Source organism: Myxocyprinus asiaticus, chromosome 50 (assembly GCF_019703515.2).
Source record: "Myxocyprinus asiaticus isolate MX2 ecotype Aquarium Trade chromosome 50, UBuf_Myxa_2, whole genome shotgun sequence".
Classification (NCBI taxonomy): Eukaryota; Metazoa; Chordata; class Actinopteri; order Cypriniformes; family Catostomidae; genus Myxocyprinus; species Myxocyprinus asiaticus.
The window spans coordinates 24,929,425-24,951,368 of record NC_059393.1 but is presented as its reverse complement, the minus strand read 5'-3'; the positions used below and the strand labels follow the sequence as shown (position 1 = coordinate 24,951,368).

The following is a 21,944-nucleotide window of genomic DNA, read 5'->3' as shown; positions in this document are numbered from 1 at the left end:
TCAAAATTTTAATCGAATTAATTACATGATTGACCAGTGAATTTTAACTTTTTGCATTTACACATTTAGACATTTGCTGTATGAAAGACACAGTGTAAACACTTTTGCCACGTGAAAAAGTGCGGTGGACAAACTTTGGTTTTATTGAAAGTGAGGGGGACACGTCCCCTGCATCCCCCGCGTATTCTACGCCCATGCACATGGCAAATTCTCCTTCGGGTTTTGAACAGCTCTATTTAAAGTAGTTAAACTACAGTCAAGCAACCCCTGCACTACAATAAATTACAAGTGGAAAGTATTTTTCAGTTACAAAACAATGAGGATCTCACTCAAATTCATACTAAATACAACTAATAAAACTAAAAACGTTCACAGTTTAATAAATATTCAGTATAGCATCATAAAGAAAAATAGTGTATCAACAACTTCACCCGGGTCAGAAATAAAAGTAATTTTTTTTTTTTTTTTTTTTGTGGAACACAAAATGAATAGAAAAACTATTTACCAGCCAAAATTATTCTGCAACTGAAAGTGTTTGATATAAAGGGGTTACAGAGATTGAGAAGTATTGCACTAATGTGATCTCATGTCAGAAACCCACCCCATGTAGAATAAAACAAGGTTTATTACATTTTATGTCTGCAGTCTTCATCTCATGAGAGTGTACATCATTTCATACATTTGTACAATTTCTTCATGTGATGTGAAAAAAAAAACAACTTGTGTACCTTTTGAACCTTTGATCTCTTTTGATCCTATTTTGTGTTTAATTTAATATACTGTACAACTATAAACAACAAAATAGTGGCAATTAAATAAAAACATGACATATATTGTGCAGTCAAAAAAACAACAACTATTTGGCTTAACTTGACTTAACTGTGGGAAGTGGTTGCACATGTTTGAAATGAATTTTCTTAACTTAAATTACTATGTAATCTCAACTCAAATATATCCTGTAGCGGGAACCTACTTTGTGTAAACACAACAAAATTAAACATGTAAAAATAACTCAAATTATTATTATTTTCATTTCTTTATATACTGGCTAGTTATAATGCATATTTGCATGCTAAATGCATCTTGGTGGGAAGCACTACAGAGAGCAGCTTGGTAACTATGTTATGGTTAGCAGCAATTGCTCAAAAATGAAAGTATATGCAACATCTACCTGTCCTCATCCTAAACTCAAGCTCCACTCTTCACCATAATGGTAACCAGCAAAACTCTAACATAACAGAAACTCTTCTAAATCTCAACATAACAAAACATTAATAACTAACAAGTAATCCCTTTATATTCATCTTGCACATAAACACAAAACAACCCTTCATTTTAGCATTTACTCTCCCTATTAAGTCCAGTGTAAAACATGCTGGGAACTAGAAATCCTCTGCCCAGTTTCATCAATGCTACATTTACACCACAAAACGTATTCATGTATACCCAACTCAAATGGATTACGTAAACTTCCATTTTACAAATTGAAATGGATGAAACGCAAGCAATAAGCAACGCAAAGTTGTGACAAAATGTTCTAGAATTGTGTTGATTTAGTTCATTTTAATTAATTAAATTGAAAGTGCAGCAAAAAACCATTTTTATTTTGAGTGCCCTTCAGTAACACACTTGTTAGTAACAACTCGATCTGTTCATGAGTTCATCTGAATCTCATAATTTACTCTGGATGATTCTTTGTCATATGATCCATTAGATAACTTGCTCGGATGAAACTCTTCCCACATGGATGGCAGTGGTACGGCTTCTCTCCAGTGTGGATCATCTCATGTATTTTCAGATTAGCCGACTGAGTGAATCTCTTGTCACAGTGTGAACACATGTAAGGTTTTTCTCCACTGTGAATTCTCTGATGCTTTTTCAAATCGCCGCCTGTAGTAAAAGTCTTCTCACACTCAAAGCACATATAATTTTTCACACCGGTGTGTATTTTCTGGTGTTGTTTCATGCTAACTAGCTGTGAAAAACTCTTTCCACACTGATCACATGTGTGCGGTTTCTCTCCAGTGTGATTTTCGATATGATTCATAAGGACTCTTTTTTCTGTGAATCTCTCTCCGCACTGATGGCACGTGAAAGGTTTCTCTCCAGTGTGAATTTGCATGTGTCCCTTAAGGTTTTCTTTATGTGTGAAACTCTTTCCGCACTGATGGCAAGTGTGCGGCTTCTCTCCAGTGTGAATTCTGATGTGACTCTGAAAGGTTTCTCTTCGTGTGAAACTCTTTCCACATTGATCACATGTGTGTGGTTTCTCTCCAGTGTGGATTCGCATGTGGTTCTTAAGGGTTTCTTTTTGTATGAAACTCTTTCCGCACTGATCACATGTGTGCGGTTTCTCTCCCGTGTGGATTCGCATGTGTCTCTTAAGGTTATCTTTATGTGTGAAACTCTTTCCGCACTGACGGCAAGTGTGCGGCTTCTCTCCAGTGTGAACTCTGATGTGACTCTGAAAGGTTTCTCTTCGTGTGAAACTCTTTCCACATTGATCACATGTGTGTTGTTTCTTTCCGGTGTGGATTCTCATGTGCCTATTAAAGTTTCCTTTACATGTTGAACTCTTTCCACACAGAGGACAGGTCAAAGATTTTTTGGCTCCAGTTCTTTTTAATGTCTTCAATAGATTCGTTTCTTCACTTTCTTCTGTCATCAGGTCTAAAATAAGCATGATAAAGTGCAATTTAATAAACAAGAGAAAAATAGCAAAACAAAAGCTTTCCATCAATCAGAACGCAGAAACTTAAAACACAAAAACACTTAACTAGACTTGACTTGAATACTTGACAATTCTCTCATCATTTACTCACCCTGATGTCATTCCGAACCCCTATGACACAAAAGGAGGAATTTTAACGCACATCCTGTTCAATGGTTTTAATTCAATGGCAGTTGATAGCGATTTACCTTCAAGCTTATAAAGTGTCATAAAAGCAGTGTATGCGACTAATGCCTCATATTCATATTTTTCTGAAGGCTTATGATACATTTTGCATTGTTTCTTACTAAAACATGAGTTATTTTACAGCTGAAATCTTGACCTCCGCCATAGCTCTCCTTTGGAATATCATGAGTGCATGAGAGAAGAAAGAAGGGTCATGGTGGAAGTGAAGATTTTTTGGAGTTTCTCACCAAAACCAACTGTTTCCCTTCAGAAGATTTGGAATTGGAAGCATGCGTTGCATGGACTACTTTTATGACAATTTTGGGTCCTTTTTTTAATCTTTATATTGAGCCACCATCAGCTGCCATTGTATTGAAACCAGCAAGCGATGATATCTTTTAAAATTCCAGCTTTTGTGTTTTGCGGAAGAAAGAAAGTCCTATGGATTTGAAATGATGTGAGGGTGAGTAAATAATGACAGAATTTTCATGAACAAATGACTACATGAGCAACATGTGTCTTGCATCCCAATATGTGTTCCATCCTGCCTAAATAGTATGTGAGATTGGAGATAGTGTATTTTATGAATTAGAAAAGTTGCTTGGACAGTCTACAATTTCAGGAGTATTTTTGAAGTGTGCAGTAAGAAACAACCATGTGTGACCACAGTGGATAATTGTTGTGCCAGTTCTGGCCCATGTCCATGCCAGGTGTGAGCATTTGTTGCTTGTGTATGATGAAGTCGCTGTCTCTAAATTTCTTCAGAAAACAGCACGAGGCGCACTTGAGCGTTTCGAATTTTCGACTGAAAAAATCTCATTTGGATAATTTATGAAAACTGGGACAGATAATGAACAATGTTGTGTTGTGTCAACAGAATAATATGAAAATAATTCTAGTTTTCTGTATCTAGTATTCTAGATTTGATAAAACACCAGGGGTTAGGGGTTTTTTTTACGCCTTATGCGGGACGGGGGGGATGGGGGTCCCTTAACTCTTATGGGGGGAATCTATCCCCCCTCAATTTGAAGACTGGATAAAGGACAGCTTTGTCTAATACTGTGCAATATGCTAAAGCTTGGAAGTGCCCAGTTTAAACCAAACTCTTTTCACACCTCTTATGAGTTTCTGACTGTTGTTCTAATGTTCCTCGGCATCATTAAAGAAGAATCAAGAATGGACACCAACCTCTTTGTTCCTCAGTATCTTTATGTCTCCTTCTGCGGGGTTCTGGATCACTCATCTTCTATGTAACAGACTCTATGGTAAGAATGAATTTGATAAATTAATGAATAAATGAATGAATACATGTTTTAAAATAAGGGACACTTAAATGGGGTGGGGGGGGGATCATGGCCCCGGTCTTTATGATTGTATTCATACATCGTTTGATCTTACTGAACATTTATATAGAAAAACTCCACCGTTTTACCACCATTTGTGGACTTTTCAGATGGTCCCTTACCACACCCTCCACAGTATCAGCACGTTTTAGCACAATGTGTGGACTTTTCAGATGGTCCCTTACCCACTTACCCTTACCTTACCCATTTTATCTTTAAATACGGGACGATCCCATATTTTACCGTACGGGTAGCAACCCTACACCTTACACAATAACGTTTTAAATGGCTAAAGATCTCCACTAAACCATACAAAGGAAAACCAAATTTAACAGCTACATTTTAAGTGTCCCAATTTACCAGTTCACCCCATATCAGAAATAAATGTACAGATTTTTGACAAACAAACAGACCTTCAAATTGAGTTTTAAATTCTATCTTCATTTACCCAATGTTTTGTTGTGTTTTACATGAAACATGGTTTATTACTGACCAATCAAAAAATTCTGTTATGTGGTTAATATCTCATAGATCATTGGTTCCAAATCTTTTTAAAACCATACATCCATTTATGTTTTTTTCACGGCATGCCAAAAAATAATAATAAATGTGCCACTGAACACACTCCACTGTTTATAAATTTAAATATTAATATATCAATATTAGGTTATACGCTATAAGGCATACAACTTTAACAGTCTAGAACACATTTTAAAGGTATAAATACAATACAATAAGGGGTCCAACTTTAACTACAGTGTCACATGAATAACCTTAAAGGGTCATGAAACACTACAACACATTTTTTTAGATGTTAACAGGTCTTGCACACAAGTGAAGGGAAGGTCATCATTTGTTATTTTTAATTTCACGAGGAAAAGGGTTAATTTAGGGATTTTTCGGCCTATTTTCGTCTTCCGGGTTTGAAATGAACATTGAGTCGACGTCACAGGTCGTGACGTAGAGGGTTTAGCTTCCCATTGAATTTCAGCGCCTCTACGTCACATGTGTTCTCGATATTATTCATGAGAAGGCGTGGCCTTTACCCTTAGACAAGCGAGCGCCTCTGTGGGTCAGTGTGAGTGAATTGTACCGTGATGCAAGTCCTCCCCCACCCTCTGACAGTGGGACAGGACAGGCTGTCAGTCAAAGGCAACACCTTTTAAATGTTTAAACGCTATCAATCCATCCATAATATGAGTATGCAAATCGATCTAAGCACTTATATTTGTAAATCAGCGTTTTGGAATAAGTCTCAAACGTTATTAAATGGTGGAAAGCGCTTCTACAAGATAGCCTCCTATGATGTATTTACAGACAATTTTAATAAGCCTTTATTTTTGTGATCTTTGCATTTAAGCGAAACTTTGACTCGCATTGTCTGCACCAGGGATCTCTTAAAACGACATTAAAAGGCAGAAAAGATCGACAAATAGTGCTGTGCTACTCGACAAAAATTACATCAACCAGCCATGTGTCAGACTGTCAAATTTTACACCAAGGCGTACATTATACATTGTGCAAAATGAGTTGATTACGTGTTGCAACATGTTTTTTTTTTTAATGATGGTGTTCATTTCTAAAAATTAAATTAGCTATTTTTTACCTTTTATATTCGCTGATTGAACTCCGCGTCTTCTGAAGGCGGGAAATATGACAGAAAAAATTACTCACTAATCACGATTCAGCTGATGCGACAGGTAAAGTCAGGACTGGATCACAAATGTGGATTCAGTTTATAACTACTGTACCAGTATGGAGGACGAAACCTAGAAAAACAATAAATAAATAAATTCATAAATCAATCAATAAATCTGCATATTCATGCATAAATACATATATAATAATTAAATGTGTGAGGAGATATCCAAATAAATTCATAAATCAATCAATAAATCTACATATTCATGCATAAATACATATATAATAATTAAATGTGTGAGGAGATATCCAAATAAATTCATAAATCAATCAATAAATCTGCATATTCATGCATAAATAAATATATAAATAATTAAATGTGTGATGAGATATACAAATACATTTTCAAGACCTTTTCAAAAATATTTAAGACTTGCTCGTTACTTAAACCACTATCGGGGTTAACATTTGTGCGACCTTCGGGACATTTTTGTCTTTTTCATTTTTGTTTTTTTCGATAATTTTGGCTGTGTTAATGCCAACAGCATAAATTTTGCCAAAGGTGTGTATTTTTGGGGGAATTTTGATATTTCAACCTCAGTTCCTATAATACATCTATAATACACTGTGTACACAAAATAGTTACACTCAGGACCTTCAGGACAAAAATGTCCCCATTGAAACCCATTAAAACTGCAATATTTGATCCCAGTGCCATTAAAGCATAAAATCATGAATTCTATGATATTATGCTTTCATTTTGGAGAAATTTAAATGTTTAATATTTTCCACCAGATGGCGCCATTTCTCTCATGTTTAGCCTATGGAGCAAATACATGCTTTTCCCCCATTTTCTGTTTGCTGTATTATAGAGCACTGCAGGCCAATTGAATAAATGATGCAGATAAAATTGTGTGTGTGTGTTGGTATGGATGTCAGAGTGTGTTTTGTATGTGTGTGTGTGTGTGTGTGTGTGAAAAACAACAGTGGCATTATGTAAACAACCTGTCATTCAAAGGGTTAAAATCCTGAAAATGAATTAATATTTGGTAGTTATGATCAGGACTGATGTTGCTTAAAAAATCTAAGTCAGTGAAAGTGGAAAATAATATTAATATATAATATTATTATGGCAGTTTTTGACGCAGACATTTTTGTCCTCTAAAGACCTCCGAGTAACTATTTCAAACTGACGCACAAGGGATAATGCATATATTTACCCACCACTAGATGCAACATGAAGTCACATATTAAAATGAAACATTGCTAATGTGAGAGTAAAGGGCTGGTTTGATACTGTATGCCTACTGTGAGTATTTTTATGCAGACATCTACAGTAGTTATTAAAGTTAATTACTTATGCTTATGTTCATTACTATACACAAGGTACCTCGACTGGATGTCACTCCAAAAATCTAACATAAACATCCATTTGTTTGTGTTTTTCAGTGCACTCATTGAGGCTCTTGTAAAACATGAGCACAAATGGCCCTGCATTATTGACACTACCAACAAGTTTCTCCTTGAACTAGACCAAATCAAATTATATATGCTATATTTTTGCTATACTGGGGAACATTGCTGTTTATTTATTTGCACCAATACAGCAATTCGGTTGGCCTAATAAAAATAGTATTTACCAACATGTATTTTTACTAAAACATTTTTGTGAATTAACAGTATGTGCAAAAATTACAGTACAATTTCACTCACTTTTTTGGAACTCATTTGAATATTATTTTATATTATTAATAATCATAAAATTGAATAATTTTGAGGATTAGATTTGTTTTATATAATAGTAATATATTTCTATAGTATTTACTTCACCTTCACTTGGAGCCTTTAATTTGGCAGAAAAGTCTTTATTTAAACAGTTTACATTGTTCCTCATTTTAAATCTGGTTCTCCATGTTCCAGATATTAATACTCATCTTCAGTTATTTGTAATTTTTATAAAAAAGCTTTTGAATATAAAGTAATTTCACCATATCGTGTGACATCCTAAAATATTCTGTGATGTAAAATATTTTACTCACTTTTTCCACTAATTCATGTTCATATTAATCTCAAAATTAGTTATTTCAGTGTGGGACTTTATTTGTCTCATTATCTACACACACACCAATGCAGAGTGAAAGTACAGGACAGTGCAAGTTACAGCTACAAATTGTTTCATGCTCCACCATTTGAGTCAGATGTAATTTTTAGGAGAAACACAATTTGTTGAAGCTTTTAAATGATGTCACTGTTATCTCGAAATTCAAACAATAAAGTATTTATATTCTTTAATGGTGCATGTGACAGATTGCGGTAGCTGGCCATTCAAACAGAGAGGGGAACAACAATCTCTCTCTCCAACTTGTAGCACGAAAAAAACATAAATGAACCTCTGAGTGTATGTTGAAAGAAACAGTACAACTTACTGAAATGTGTCTTCTTTCATGTAATCGCCCAGTCTGTTAATGTTGAAATTACAATGGAGAAAATGAATGGGGAATATCTTGAGCCCTGGAGCAGCACTCACGGGACCAGAGATTATTTAGCAGAGACGGGCCACTTCTATTAAAATTAATGGGAGAAACTGGAATGCTCAAACAAGGATCTTATATTGTGTCGTAACTCTCATTTGTGTGTTCATAAATGCTTGAGAAATGAAAGGAGAGCTATGACGGAAGTAAGAATTTGGAATATGAAGCACAAGTAACATGGACTACATTTATGACACTTTGGGATGGACTTCAAAGACAGTTGATCTGTTGAGCTTGGAAGAACCAAGTTTATACGAAATTCTCTTTTACACCTCTTAATGATTGTTCTAATGTTCCTCGGCATCATTAATGAAGAAGAATATACAACAACCTCTTTGTTCCTCAGTATCTTCATGCTTTATTCTGTGAGGTTCTGGACCACTCATCTTGTCTGTAACAGACTTTATATAATGGCAAAAAAAATAAAAGATTTTGTATTCAAGTATGATTCCAAATATATTATCCCCTCCTTACACAATGCCTATAAAATAATTAATAATTTTAAAAGGCTAAAGATCTCCACTTCACTACACAAAAGGAAAAAGTGTTTTTAAAAGTTTTTTTAAGTGTCTCACTTTACCAATTGTCCCAGTTTACTTGTATTTACCCTAAATAAAAACAGAAATAAACGTACAGATTTGTGACCAACAAATAGCAGTTTGCATGAAAAAAAATCTTTAAACAGAGTTTCAATCTCAAACTTGTCAATTTTTGAGGTGTTTTTACATGTAACAAGGTTTACTACTGACTAATCAAATGAATGTTGTTAGGAGATTCATATCTTACTTTTTAAAACCAAGACACCTCTTTGAGTTTTTCAAGGCATCCACGTACAAGACACGTGACACAAATTTCGTCATCAGCAGAGCGCTCAAGCACTGAACATGTGCGGTCTGATTTTTCTAACTGTGAGTGTACTGAACACTTAGAATGCGCAGTAAGGAATTATTTACACTAATAAGGGGTCCACAAGGTGGCAACACTCACAGTTGAGCCATTACTGTCACAAAGAAGCGCTAGAAGAAGACTTAGTCGACACTAAACAACAGCAGATGAAGGTGGAAACAACAACAGCGATCTGCACGTCAAAAACACATGTGTTAGGATGTCAGGAGATACCTGTTTTGTGTAACTCGAGCAGGGGTGTTGCACCAAATGTTGGGCCCCGGGCACAGAACTACTTTAGGGCTCCCTAAATTTTGTGGTGGGGGTTATATATTTAAAAGTAATTCATAAATGTTTTATTTGCAAACACAAACATTATCTGAATCAAGCAATACATTAGTCAATTTATTTTTTGTTTAAACAAAATTAATTATACATTTAGAATTTAAAAGTTCTTGCTTTGGCAAAGTCACCATAAGATCTCTGAAATGAGAGGGGTACCAGGTTGTTTAGTCTATCCTGAGGCTTTTCTGCTCTCAGGTAGTTTTAGCAAATCATAACTTGCTAACCCACATTTACATAGGCTCCAATATAAACATAAAATATTATTAAACTAATTATATTAGTTATCATTTATTTATTATCATATTATTTATAAAAACATGCAACTGAATTTTACATTGTTTTATTTAAATGTATGTTTTGTCACTGTGACAGTGGAATTATTTAGCAGTGACAAACATCACAGGTTATACAGTGCTGTGAAAAAGTATTTGCCCCCATCCTGATTTCTTCTGTTTTCATGTATTTTTCATACTAAATTGTTTTAGATCTTCAAACGGGATATAACCTGAGTAAACATAAAATACAGATTTTAAATATATTTATTTTTTTATTGAAGCAAAAAAGTTACTATACCAACACCTATAACACCCATGTGAAAAACTAACTGCCCCCTTAAATTTAATAGCTGGTTGTGCTACCTTTAGCAGCAACAACTGCAACCAAACGCTTCCGATAACTGGAGATCAGTCTTTCACAACCCTGTGGTGGAATTTTGGCCCAGTCTTTGCAGAACTGCTTTAGTTCAGCCATATTGGAGGGTTTTTGAGCATGGACTGCCCATTTTAGGTCCTGCCACAGCATCTCAATCAGGTTCAAGTCAGGACTTTGACTAGGCCACTCCAAAACTTAAATTTAGCTTCTTTTGAGCCATTCAGAGGCGGACTAACTCCTATGCTTTGGATCATTGTCTTGCTGCATAATCAAGTTTCGCTTGAGTTTCAGCTCATGGACTGATGACCAGACGTTCTCCTTAAGGATTTTCTGGTAGAGAGCAGAATTCATGCTTTCCTCAATTATTGCAAGTCGCCCTTAAGCAGCAAAGCATCCCCACACCATCACACTACCACCACCATGCTTGACCGTAGGTTTGATGTTCTTTTTGTGGAATTCTGTGTTTGATTTACACCAGATGTGACAGGACCCCCGTCTTCCAAACAGTTCCACTTTTGACTCATCAGTCCACAGAACATAATAACATAGCTAGTTAGTAATTTAGTAATCGCCACTGCGATTTTAAAAGCCAACAGTGCAGCACGTCACTTACCCAGACAATTTAAAGGTAATAGCTAACTTTTTAAGGACTGTTGGTTCAGCTAACTCCATGTTTGGTCTAATGTTGGCACTGGTGTTTTCGCCACCAATTCCGTATGTGACGTGTGGCATAGGCTAAAGGACTGGTCTATTGAACAACCTTCATAAATGGTGCAATATTTAAACTCTGCAATGTATAATTGCACAATATAATCTCATGTTTCATAGGCAATTCACTTATCTTAACTCTGCACATTACATTCTAACATTTGTACACAGCACACATGTAAACAGCAGGTTTTCAGAAATCATGATACTATGTCTGCATCTTATCTTTATTTATGTATATTCAATACATGTTATTATGTTATGTTACTTTTAATATAGTTACTTTTTGGTTTGTCTGCCAATTTCAGGTAACTGTAGTGCAATTAACTTCACTGGTTAGATAAAAATAACACTGTGGACTGATACAAAGACAATTGGACTGTCTATATGCAAATTTTATGGACATTTACTGGAACCATATCATTTTTATAAACCCTTAAATTTTAAAATGCCAATTGATGACATTTTGCTCTGTCCGCCCATTTGGAGTTGCTGTGGTGCAACTGATTTCATGGCTGAGATAAAATTGACACTGTAGACTGATACAGAGTCAATTGCATTATCCATATGCAAAGTTAAAGGAAAGTTGCTGGAACCAATCCATTTTTATAAACCCTTCAACTTTACACCTGAGCAAATAGAATGGCATTTTGCTTCGTCTACACTTTTTTAATGTGAGCGTCCTTAAATCGACAGGAGGTAGACTGCAGGGTAGACTGGTCAGAAGTTGAAGAGAAGGAACAGTTGATCTGGTAAAATGGCAATCAATTAATAAAATACTGAGACAAACAAACCTTACTGAACAAACAACAGCGATGAAGTCATTTTTATTTGTAGTGCCTTTCAAAATACATTTTAAAAGCAACTTTACTGAAAGTCATGCCTTAATGTCTCAAAATGTCTTAAAGCCCCCATGTGCATATGTCAATATAATTTAGCTATAGTATGTGTTACACAAGTCATGTGTTGAAGCAGATGTTAAAAGTGTTTGTAGAAATGATAAGTTGTTTTTTTGGTGAGGGAAAAGGTGAGGACAGTGGCCAGGCAGGTATTTTCAGATGAGTAGGTAGGAATTTTAATTTTGTGATTTTGTTACTGTTTGATATGATACACAATATACAAATACTTAAGAATGTGCTATGAACATGAATTTCTATTGATCTAATTTCAACAGTTATTATGTGCACCCCCCCTCACACTTCAACTACTTAATGTTCAAACCAAATCGCCGCCCAGTTTGTACACCCTTAAACTTCACAGGGCCAATAGAACAAGATACATTTTGCTCTGCCTGCCAGATTTGAGTCACTGTGGTGCAACTAATTTCATGGGTGATTTAAAATTGACAATGTCAAATGATAAAGAGTCATTTAGACTATCCATATGCAAAGTTTAAGGATAGTTGCTCAAACCATTACATTTTTATGAACCCATGAACTTGACCAGTGGACCAACAGGGCAAATTAGCTTTTGCTGTGCCTGCCCAATTTGAGTCACTTTTGTGCAGTCAGTAACAAGGATGAATCAAAACTAACACTATGGAGGGATAGATAGTGCAGTAGCCAGTCACAATACAATGTTTTATGAAAGTTGCTGGAGCCATTCATTTTTTATGAACCCATGAACTTGACCTGATGACCAATAGGGCAAATGAGCTTTTGCTCCTTATGCCCAATTCGAGTCACGTTTGAGCGGTCAATAACAAGGGTGAATCAAAACTAACACTAGGGAGGGATAGACAGTGCAGTAGCCGGTCACAGTACAACATTTTATGAAAGTTGCTGGAGCCATTCATTTTTTATGAACCCATGAACTTGACCTGTGGACCAATAGGGCAATGAGCTATTGCTCCTTATACCCAACTTGAGTCACATTTGTGCGGTCAATCACAAGAGTGAATCAAAACTAATACTAGGGGATGATAGATAGTGAACTAGCCTGTCACAATACAAAGTTTTATGAAAGTTGCTGGAACCATTCATTTTTTATGAACACACAAACTTGATCTGTGGACCAATAGGGAAAATGAACATTTGCTCAAAGCTCCCTTCAAGCTTAAAGCTACTCATAATTTGAAGTAGTAAAACTACAGTCAAGCAATCATTTTGACAAAGTAGCTAGCTTCGAAATACTGCAAGTTACTGATAAAAAGTATTTCTCTGCTACAAAAACAATGAGGATCTCATGCAAATGTATATTAAATAGAACTAATAAAACAAGAAACATGCTTATTTATATAACTGAATCACAATACAATAAATATTTTGTATAATAAGATCAATAGCCATGTTTAACAAAATGCTCATGTCTTGAAAGTTTCCTTAAAGTTCCTGGAAAACTCTCCAATGGGCCGAACCTGAAAAGCCAAGGTTTGACTGATTCACACTGACCTGTTAGCTACCTTTTGAGACTTTTATCCATTTCCCTTTTTTGTTTAATTTCATTTCCTGTACAACTATTAACAACAAATGAGTAGCAATTCCATAAACACGTTGGTGTAACACACTTATTAGTGTAAACTCCATCTGTTCCTGAGTTCATCTGAATCTCATATTATTTACATATTTCTTTTTCATATGAATCATTAGATGACATGGTTTGATGGAACATCTCCCACATGAACTTGTCTCTAGTGTGGATTGTCTCATGTTTTTTCAGTTGTCCTGACTGAGTGAATCTCTTGTCACAGTGTGAACACTTGTAAGGTTTTACTCCGGTGTGAATTCTCTCGTGCTTTTCCAAATCGCCGGCGGCAGTAAAAGACTTTGCACACTCAAAACACACATAATTTTTCACAGCGGTGTGTATTTTCTGGTGTTGTTTCAACCCCTTCAGCCGTAAAAAACTCTTTCCACACTGATCACATGTAAAAGGCTTCTCTCCAGAGTGGGTTTTCATGTGATCCTTAAGGCATCCTTTACTAACATAACCATTTCCACACTGATTACATGTGTAAGGCTTCTCTCCAGTGTGGTTTTTTATGTGATCTGTAAGGCCTCTATTTTCTGTGAAACTCTTTCCGCACTGATGGCAAGTGAAAGGTTTCTCTCCAGTGTGGATTCTTATGTGCTTCGTCAGCTCTTCTTTTCGTATGTAACTCTTTCCGCACTGATGGCATGTGTGTGGTTTCTCTCCAGTGTGAAGCTGAATGTGCTTCATAAGGTGTTCTTTTCGTTTGAAACTCTTTTCACACTGATAGCATGTGTGCAGCCTCTCTCCAGCGTGGATTCTCATGTGCCTATGAAAGTTTTTACGCCCTGAGCTCTTTCCACATAGATGGCAGGTAAAAGATTTTTTGGCCTTCGTCTTGTCCACTGCACTGGGTTCTTCACTTTCTTCTGTCACTTCCATGAGGTCTAAAATGAACATAATGAAGTACAGTTTAATAAAAAAAGAGCAGTATTTCTCATTAAAAGTTATTTCACAGTTGAAATCTTGGCTTCAGCCATATGCTCTCCTTCGCACATTCATGCATGAGACTAGAAAGGAGAGCCATGGCGCAAGTCAAGATTTTCAGTGTAAACAACTTCCAGGTAGTTTCTCAGACTTGAAAATTGATGACACGAGTTGCATGGACTACTTTTATGACACTTTGGGGTCCTTTTTTTAAGCTTTAAAGCAGGGACTAAAAACTGAATGTTTTTCATTTCGTTTCGTTCTGTGCAAAAACTGTATTTTTTTCGCTCCAGTTCAGAAGTTTCACAGCCTTGTTTCTAAAAGGTTACCTGTTAGAACAAAATAAAAGAATGGTTAATAACGATCTTTTTAAAATGACAGTACTCTGCACTAAGGGGTGGGTGAAATACCAATAGCAGTCTTGCCAGATCTTGAGAGAAACAAGAAAGCTGGTCTGGAAAAACGAGCCACTTTACTCACCAAAATTGTTTCCTGTGTGGTGGATTTATTGGCATAGAAATCATAACAAGCAGTTAATTAACAGTTAAGTATAATTTTATTTACAGATCTGTTTCTGAGTCAAAAGTCTGTATTAATGCATCACATCTAACAATAATTCAGTGAAGACTTGGAAACAACTGTTTTCCTTGTATCTGGCAGTGGCGGATTTAGGCATGGGCGACATGGGAAGCCCCCCCCCCCACGGGCAGCATCTTGCCGGTGGCAGCACGAGGTGCCCACACAGACAAGTGGGTGCCCTGAACTCCTTTGGGGCCGTGCTGAAGCGGGTTTCGCCCAGGGCGCCATACAAGCTAGAACCGCTAGTGAGATAGTATCTGGATTAGCTGTGCATGTGTAGTAATTATACATAGCTGTTAAAAAGGTCTTCATTCAGAAAATGCAACACCCACAACGGGCGATTATGCGAAGAAATGTGTGATGCAGCAGTTTCCTTCAGGATCAAAACACGTTTCATTTTTTCGGGCAACATGAAGTGATGTAGTTCCAAAAATGTACTGTGATAAACCCTTTGGCCTTTAGTTTCATTAAAAAACTTTAGTTAGTTTTCAGTTTTCGTTCCTTGAACTGTTTCTAGACAAAGTGAGTCACTGATTTCAATTGAACTGTATTGAAACCAACAAAGTATAATTTTGATATTTTAATATTTCAATCATCTGTAAGATGAGAATTCGATGTAAGACGAGAGTACTTATGGAAACTGGGACAGATACTAGACAATGTCTGGTTGTGTTTGTACAATAATTTAAAGTAACGTACTAGTTTTATGTTTTTAGAGTTCAAGCTTTGATTAAAGATCAGGGGACCCCAAGTTAAATTTAGTTGGGCTCAATTTGAACACTGCCTGTGCCTTTTTTTATCATGAAATGTGAAGAGAAAGGAATTGAAAACAAATATATGGATATTGCATAGTTCTGTCTAATACCGTGCAATATTAACTATTGTTCTAATATTCCTCTGCATCAATAATGAAGAATCAAGAATGTTCACCAACCTCTTTGTTCCTCAGTATCTTCATGCTTCACTCTGTGAGGTTCAGGATCACTCATCTTCTCTGTAACAGACTCTATAAAAAAACTATATTAACAAATAATGGTCAGAATAATAAAGAATAGAATGAAACGGGACACTTGTATTAAAGTATGATTTCAAAAATAACTTAGCCCCCCTCACACATTACTGTTTTAAATGGCTAAAGATCTCTGCTACAACTATACAAAGGAAAAAGTTTTTAAAACAATTTTAAGTGTCTTACTTTACCAATTGTCCCAGATTATCTGTGTTCACCCTTAAAGACAGAAACACACCAATATATATACATACCGTATATATATATATAAAATATTGATTACCACAAAAATACATTTCGACTCATGCCTCCTTTTCTTTAAAAAAAAAAAAAAAAAGCAAAAATTGGTGTTCCAGGGAGACACTCACGATGGAAGTCAATGGGGCCAATCCAATGGGGTTTCAAAAGTATAGACACAAGACATAAACAATATGTGTGTTAACATGATTTTACTGTGATAAAATCACTTACTAACTGCATCTGTGGAAAGTTATAACCAATTTTACAACTTTGTTGCCATGACGATGCAATGTCAACAAACACTAAAACCCTAAAATGACTGTAAAAATTACAATTTAAACAACATTACAGCTCAAATAATACACAAGTTTTAACAGAAGAATTAATGTAAGTGCTTTTATAAAATTATAAGCTTCACATTTCTGTGTTTAAACCCTCTAAAAATTGGCCCCATTGACTTCCATTGTAAGTGTCTCACGGTAACTTAAATTTTCGCTCTCTTTTGTTTTAAAGGAAAGGAGGAACGAGTCAAAATAAATTTTTGCGGTGATCAACATTATACCACAAATGCTCTCCATTGAGATGAACTTGTATTGAACCCGGAATATTCCTTTAACGGTTCCATTGACGACTCAAGAGGAAGAATTATTTGGAAATCAGTGCTTCTTTATTTTTATTTACCGACCTCTGCATTCTCTTTCCAAATGATGAGATCATTTCAGATTTCATCAGAGCATATATTTAATAAGAGGAATACAATTCTTGAAAAAGGTGTTTCATTTTTTTATGTTGTAGACACTTCATTAAAAGTCTTTAGAATACATTTTATATGCATAAATGCAATCCAATAATTATTATCCAATAATTGTTAAAACAAACTGGAAAGTAAACTTGCTTTTCAACTGTCAAAATCACATGGTTTTTAGCTAAAGGAATCAAGATCCGTTACACACAGTGCTTCAGTGTGAAACGTGTTGTTTCCAGACTCAAGCTTCGAAGAACTAGACTTAATTTGAGAGTAGCTACATAATAATATTGGTCAAAATGAAGATTTCTGGAGTACTTTTCTACAAGGTTGAATTTACTGTCATCTGGTGGTCAAAAAAGATTTGCACTATTAATCCTGCATCTTAATTCAACATATACAGTAGCAGAAGCTGGTTAGGGTTAGGTTAGGCAGCAAACTCCATTGTCTATGAATAGTAAAAAAATGTCCTGAACTGTACGTTGGAAAGCAAATTTACAAACAGTTTGATATACAGTATAAAGTCACTAGTTCTTGAAAATAACAAAACAGTATTCCATTTTTACAGGGTTTCCATCTTAGTCATTAATTTGGGTTCTCATTATCCCATTCCTGTGTTATATTATATTCTAAAGTATATTTCACTGGCAGAATAGTCTTATAACATCAGACCCTGTTCTTGAAAACCAAAGACAGCATAAGTGTGTGATAACTAAATATCTCACAATGAATCTTATTAACCAACAGATTAATAACCCTCACAGTCAGTGTGCTGTATTGTGAAATTTCTACATTTCTTTCTTCAAACTATATCTTCTTTTGTTGTTTTCTTTCAGAGACTTACAGGTTTCAGTATAACCATTTCAAATATGATTTAATTGTTGCTTTATATTTGTGGTCAATTTATGTCAATGTGTAATTAATTTAAACTTAAGGTCAAAAGGCCAAACATCACACAAAGAGTTGATCATATAATATTAAAAGGATTTACTGCAGTTACTAAACATGGATTGTTTTAAGCTGATATTCAATCATTTTGTTTATTATTACCATAGAAGATCAAAATAAACAAGTTTTGAGAATCACTTTCACTTCCTGCACTTCGATTAAATGTCATGATGATGTGATTTATGATGACGATCCTGCTAAAACAGCGTAATTTGTACAGATAATAATTGCACACATTTGCAAGTGAATCCAGTAATTCATTGAAAAATGTATAGCAGATTATAGCAGCTACAAACACTCTCTCCAACCAAAGTCTTTGGCTCATTATTGTCAAATTTGACTCATGATTTTCTAGATCTGTAAAGTGCCTGATTGAAAACACTGCTTTTCTGTTCTAAAAAAAAAAAAAAAAATCACCTCTAAAGACTAAAATCAATCAACACATATGAACCAACACAGATGCAAAACTAATTCCACATATGTTTTTTATTGTTATTTATTGTCATGATACTCATACACATATGATGTGTTATTTGAAACAAAGCTAGCATGTCTTTCACGTTTACACAGCAGTTTCGGAAGAATGAAAAACACAGCTTGCCCACTTAACGGCAGTAAGAACATATAGAACAGCAGTAAACATGTACTGGCTTCTCATGTAATCTGAAATAAATTATTTTGTTTTCTACATTTGTACTCAATTCAAACAAGTAAAAATGAATGCTCTGGCTCATAAGTAAATATTATTTATGATAGTTTGTTATCTTTACAATGCATCATCATAAAGGAGTCATTTTCATTCACTACTTTGAGTAAGTTTCACTGGTAAATAAAATAAGTACATTTTACTTAACTTTTCAAAGCTCTTGTTTCCAGCATACACTGGGCTTGAATGATTAATGCACTTGCATGGTTTCAAGTTCATTTATTAATATCAAAACAACTTCAATGTTACCGCCATCGTGTTTAGTGCATCAAGGGTCTATCACCAGTCATGCAAAGTGATGTTGTGTAATAGACTACATAGCATGCATTACACTTCCCTGTGGACGGCTTCCCGTATGACATGAGGTAAATGATTATACATGTTTTTATAAAAAGTTCTAAATGTACGATGTGCTAAGAACACTTAAACTTGACCAAGTTTATTAAAGTACCATGTAAATCATATTTAAATTCCATTATATTGAACATAGTAAAACTGTGTGCTAAAACGTAAATAATTAAGTCAATCTTACTTGTCACTTTTTTTCAGTGTAGTGACTATCAGAAATACAGTCTCACTGACTTCACCTTATATTTAAGACTTCACATTCAGACGTGATCATAAGACACAGCGACAGACAGAATTAACCTGGTCAGATTGTGGAGTTTACAATCCAGACGTCCCCCAACCAAAAAGTCAAGTATACAAATAAGATGCATGATCGTTTAACTTTACACAAATAAGTCAAAGCATAAAAATAACAAGAAAATGTCAAATAAATGTAAAAGAATCTGCATTTAAATCTGCTTCATTTAGCAGCAGACATGTGACTTACAAATGAGGAAAAACACCAGCAATTCAGCAATCAAGAGAACCAGAATATGACTAATGATGCAACATGTCCAGAACAGTAAAGGATACATGACAGTGTCTGTATATATGTATATATATCTAGATATAGATATATAAGTGCATGCTAAAAGAAGATGTCTTTTTTTGAAAATTATGGCGTAGCAGCAGGTTAGAAGCTTGTTCCCAAGAAAGGGTCACAAAAACCAAAGCTCTCTACATGACACTGGATTTTACATACAATTTAGTCTTATTTGTACAATCTTACACGTAAGTAGTGTTAAAGCATTCACCATCATCTCGGAATGCATGAGTTCTGACAGCACGGCCAAACATTCACATTTATCAGCTTCTGATATGAACTTATGTAGTGAATATCCACAAAATCACACATATCACATGCACAGGTGTGATGCACATAAATCTTCTACAATAATTTACATTATACATGTTCTTTTTCTTAAAGTCAGGGCAAGATCATCATTGATCAGTGTGAACTGCAACCTCATACTAAATGAAAACTGCCATTTTTAGTGGCACATATCTTTTTTAATTGGTCTCAAATGTTGATAATGTCACACTTACTCCATACTGGTGCTGTTGGGTGTACCTTCATTCATCAAGGCTTTTGTATTTTTTGTTGGAAATCTGTAGGAAAACCCAGAACGATTATTACAAAGTAAGTTACAAAGAAATACTTCTGATGTCGCACCACACCAACTCAAGATGCAATAATATACAGAATCTTTCTGCAAAATATGTCAGTCAATAGCCTACTTTTTGTTTTGCTTTTTCAAATGGCCTATCACAATCCCTCGAAGCACACACATCATCCAATATATTGTGAATTACAATTAAATCATTAATAATGAAATCACTAAAATTAGCCTAACCAATGAATCAATTGCATTTCTTTTATCACAAGTTTCATTTTTGCTTTATCTTTGTGCTGATCTTTCATTTTAGCACGAGCTTTGCGACTTCATGTTTTTTTTAATTATTTTTTTTATTAAATTATCGGCCCTTGACTCAACCACAGTGGGCATCACCTTTCAAAATCCATGCAGAACAAATAAGCATAATATGCAATAATAGCACATAATATTTCACAATACACCCAAAGAAACACAAAGGTCGCACTTACTTTCCCGTATCTGCTTCGCAACAATTTATCCCATTGGACATAGACGTCAAGTGCACGACAGAATTAATTCTATTCGGGAAACCACACCATCAGCGGGGAAATACATCAAAAGAAACGATATTCACTCATTCTGCATCGATAAAGACGCTCAGCTTAAAGCAAGAAGAGGACGGTCATATTTTCTTCCGCTATGGAAGTGACGTTACAGACAAAGGGACCCTCATAAGGGCACTCTGAAGGGAGAACAATCATGATAGCCATATTGGAAGATCGCTTCAAAATGAATTTCAGAATGACCCTTTTTTGAGCCGCACACCTTTCATTGCTCTTAAGCTCTTACAGTAGATTGTAAAGTCTTCGAAGGGATTACTTTAACACTTTTGAATGGAACGCACCCCATAATTTAAAGGGGAAGGTCCCATTAAATCGTCACAAACTGCTCATTGCTGTCTTCCTGTAGCTTTTTATACATTAGGTAGCTGAATAATAATATTCCTTGTTAATAAAAATAAAAACTTAAATTTTCTGTTTGTACCTTTAAAATGAGTTTATAGCCCTGTCTTAATTTTAGAGTATCTCAATTGTTTGCACTGTAAATCTGAGCTACTCACCATAGATACAAACAATGATTTTCTTATTTTCTTGTTAAGGAGTCTCTACACTGTTGTTGGTCTTCCAGTCCGACATCTCCTTTTGAGAAAGAAAGTCATAGTTGGCAACAACATGGGGGTGATTAAATGACAGGATTTGTATTATTTTTTTTTTTTTTGGAAAACTACAACTCTTTACTTCTGATGTAATAACTGAAGGAAACACTTACCATGATCAAGTCCACTGTTAGATTGACAGCAGAAAAATGACTTTACTGTGTGAGCTGTGAATACAAGTTAAACGCTGATTTAACAATAACAACAGACATAAACTTTACAGTAAGATGCATTATTACACCATAATTGCAATAAATTACACAGTGATATCAAATGCTTATCACAGGATTCTCCTTACCCCAAATACTTTAAATGGTTTTATTACTTTTACTTGATACCATTACAGTGTATTACAGAATTTTAACACTGACAATTAAAGAGCGTGTGTGTATTGAGCCATTTTGCAATATTCTTTTCTAATCTTTGAAAACACATTATTACATCACAGTTAATCACAAAACATTCTGTCAATAAGAAAGTGTGGTTTCAAAGAAACATTGACATCTGACTTCTTTTCAACACTTCGGTACTTACCGTTCCTCTTCCGGTATATAATGCCCACAGCCACCGAAGCCATGATGGCCAGCACTGCAAGTACTATAGTAGATGTTTTCCAGTGTG

General features: G+C 35.1%; 1 protein-coding gene across 1 annotated transcript; it reads right to left on the bottom strand.

The window, feature by feature from the left end:
- Positions 1 to 607: 607 nt before the first annotated feature.
- Positions 608 to 21,221, bottom strand: LOC127439084 (zinc finger protein 260-like). Its single transcript, XM_051695129.1, has 6 exons — positions 20,617 to 21,221; positions 20,058 to 20,120; positions 15,910 to 15,992; positions 13,557 to 14,356; positions 8,743 to 8,812; positions 608 to 2,670 (listed from the first exon to the last, which is right to left on the bottom strand). The coding sequence occupies exons 1-6, from the start codon at positions 20,655 to 20,657 to the stop codon at positions 1,679 to 1,681; spliced, it is 2,049 nt and encodes a 682-aa protein (XP_051551089.1). The 5' UTR covers positions 20,658 to 21,221; the 3' UTR covers positions 608 to 1,678.
- Positions 21,222 to 21,944: the final 723 nt, after the last annotated feature.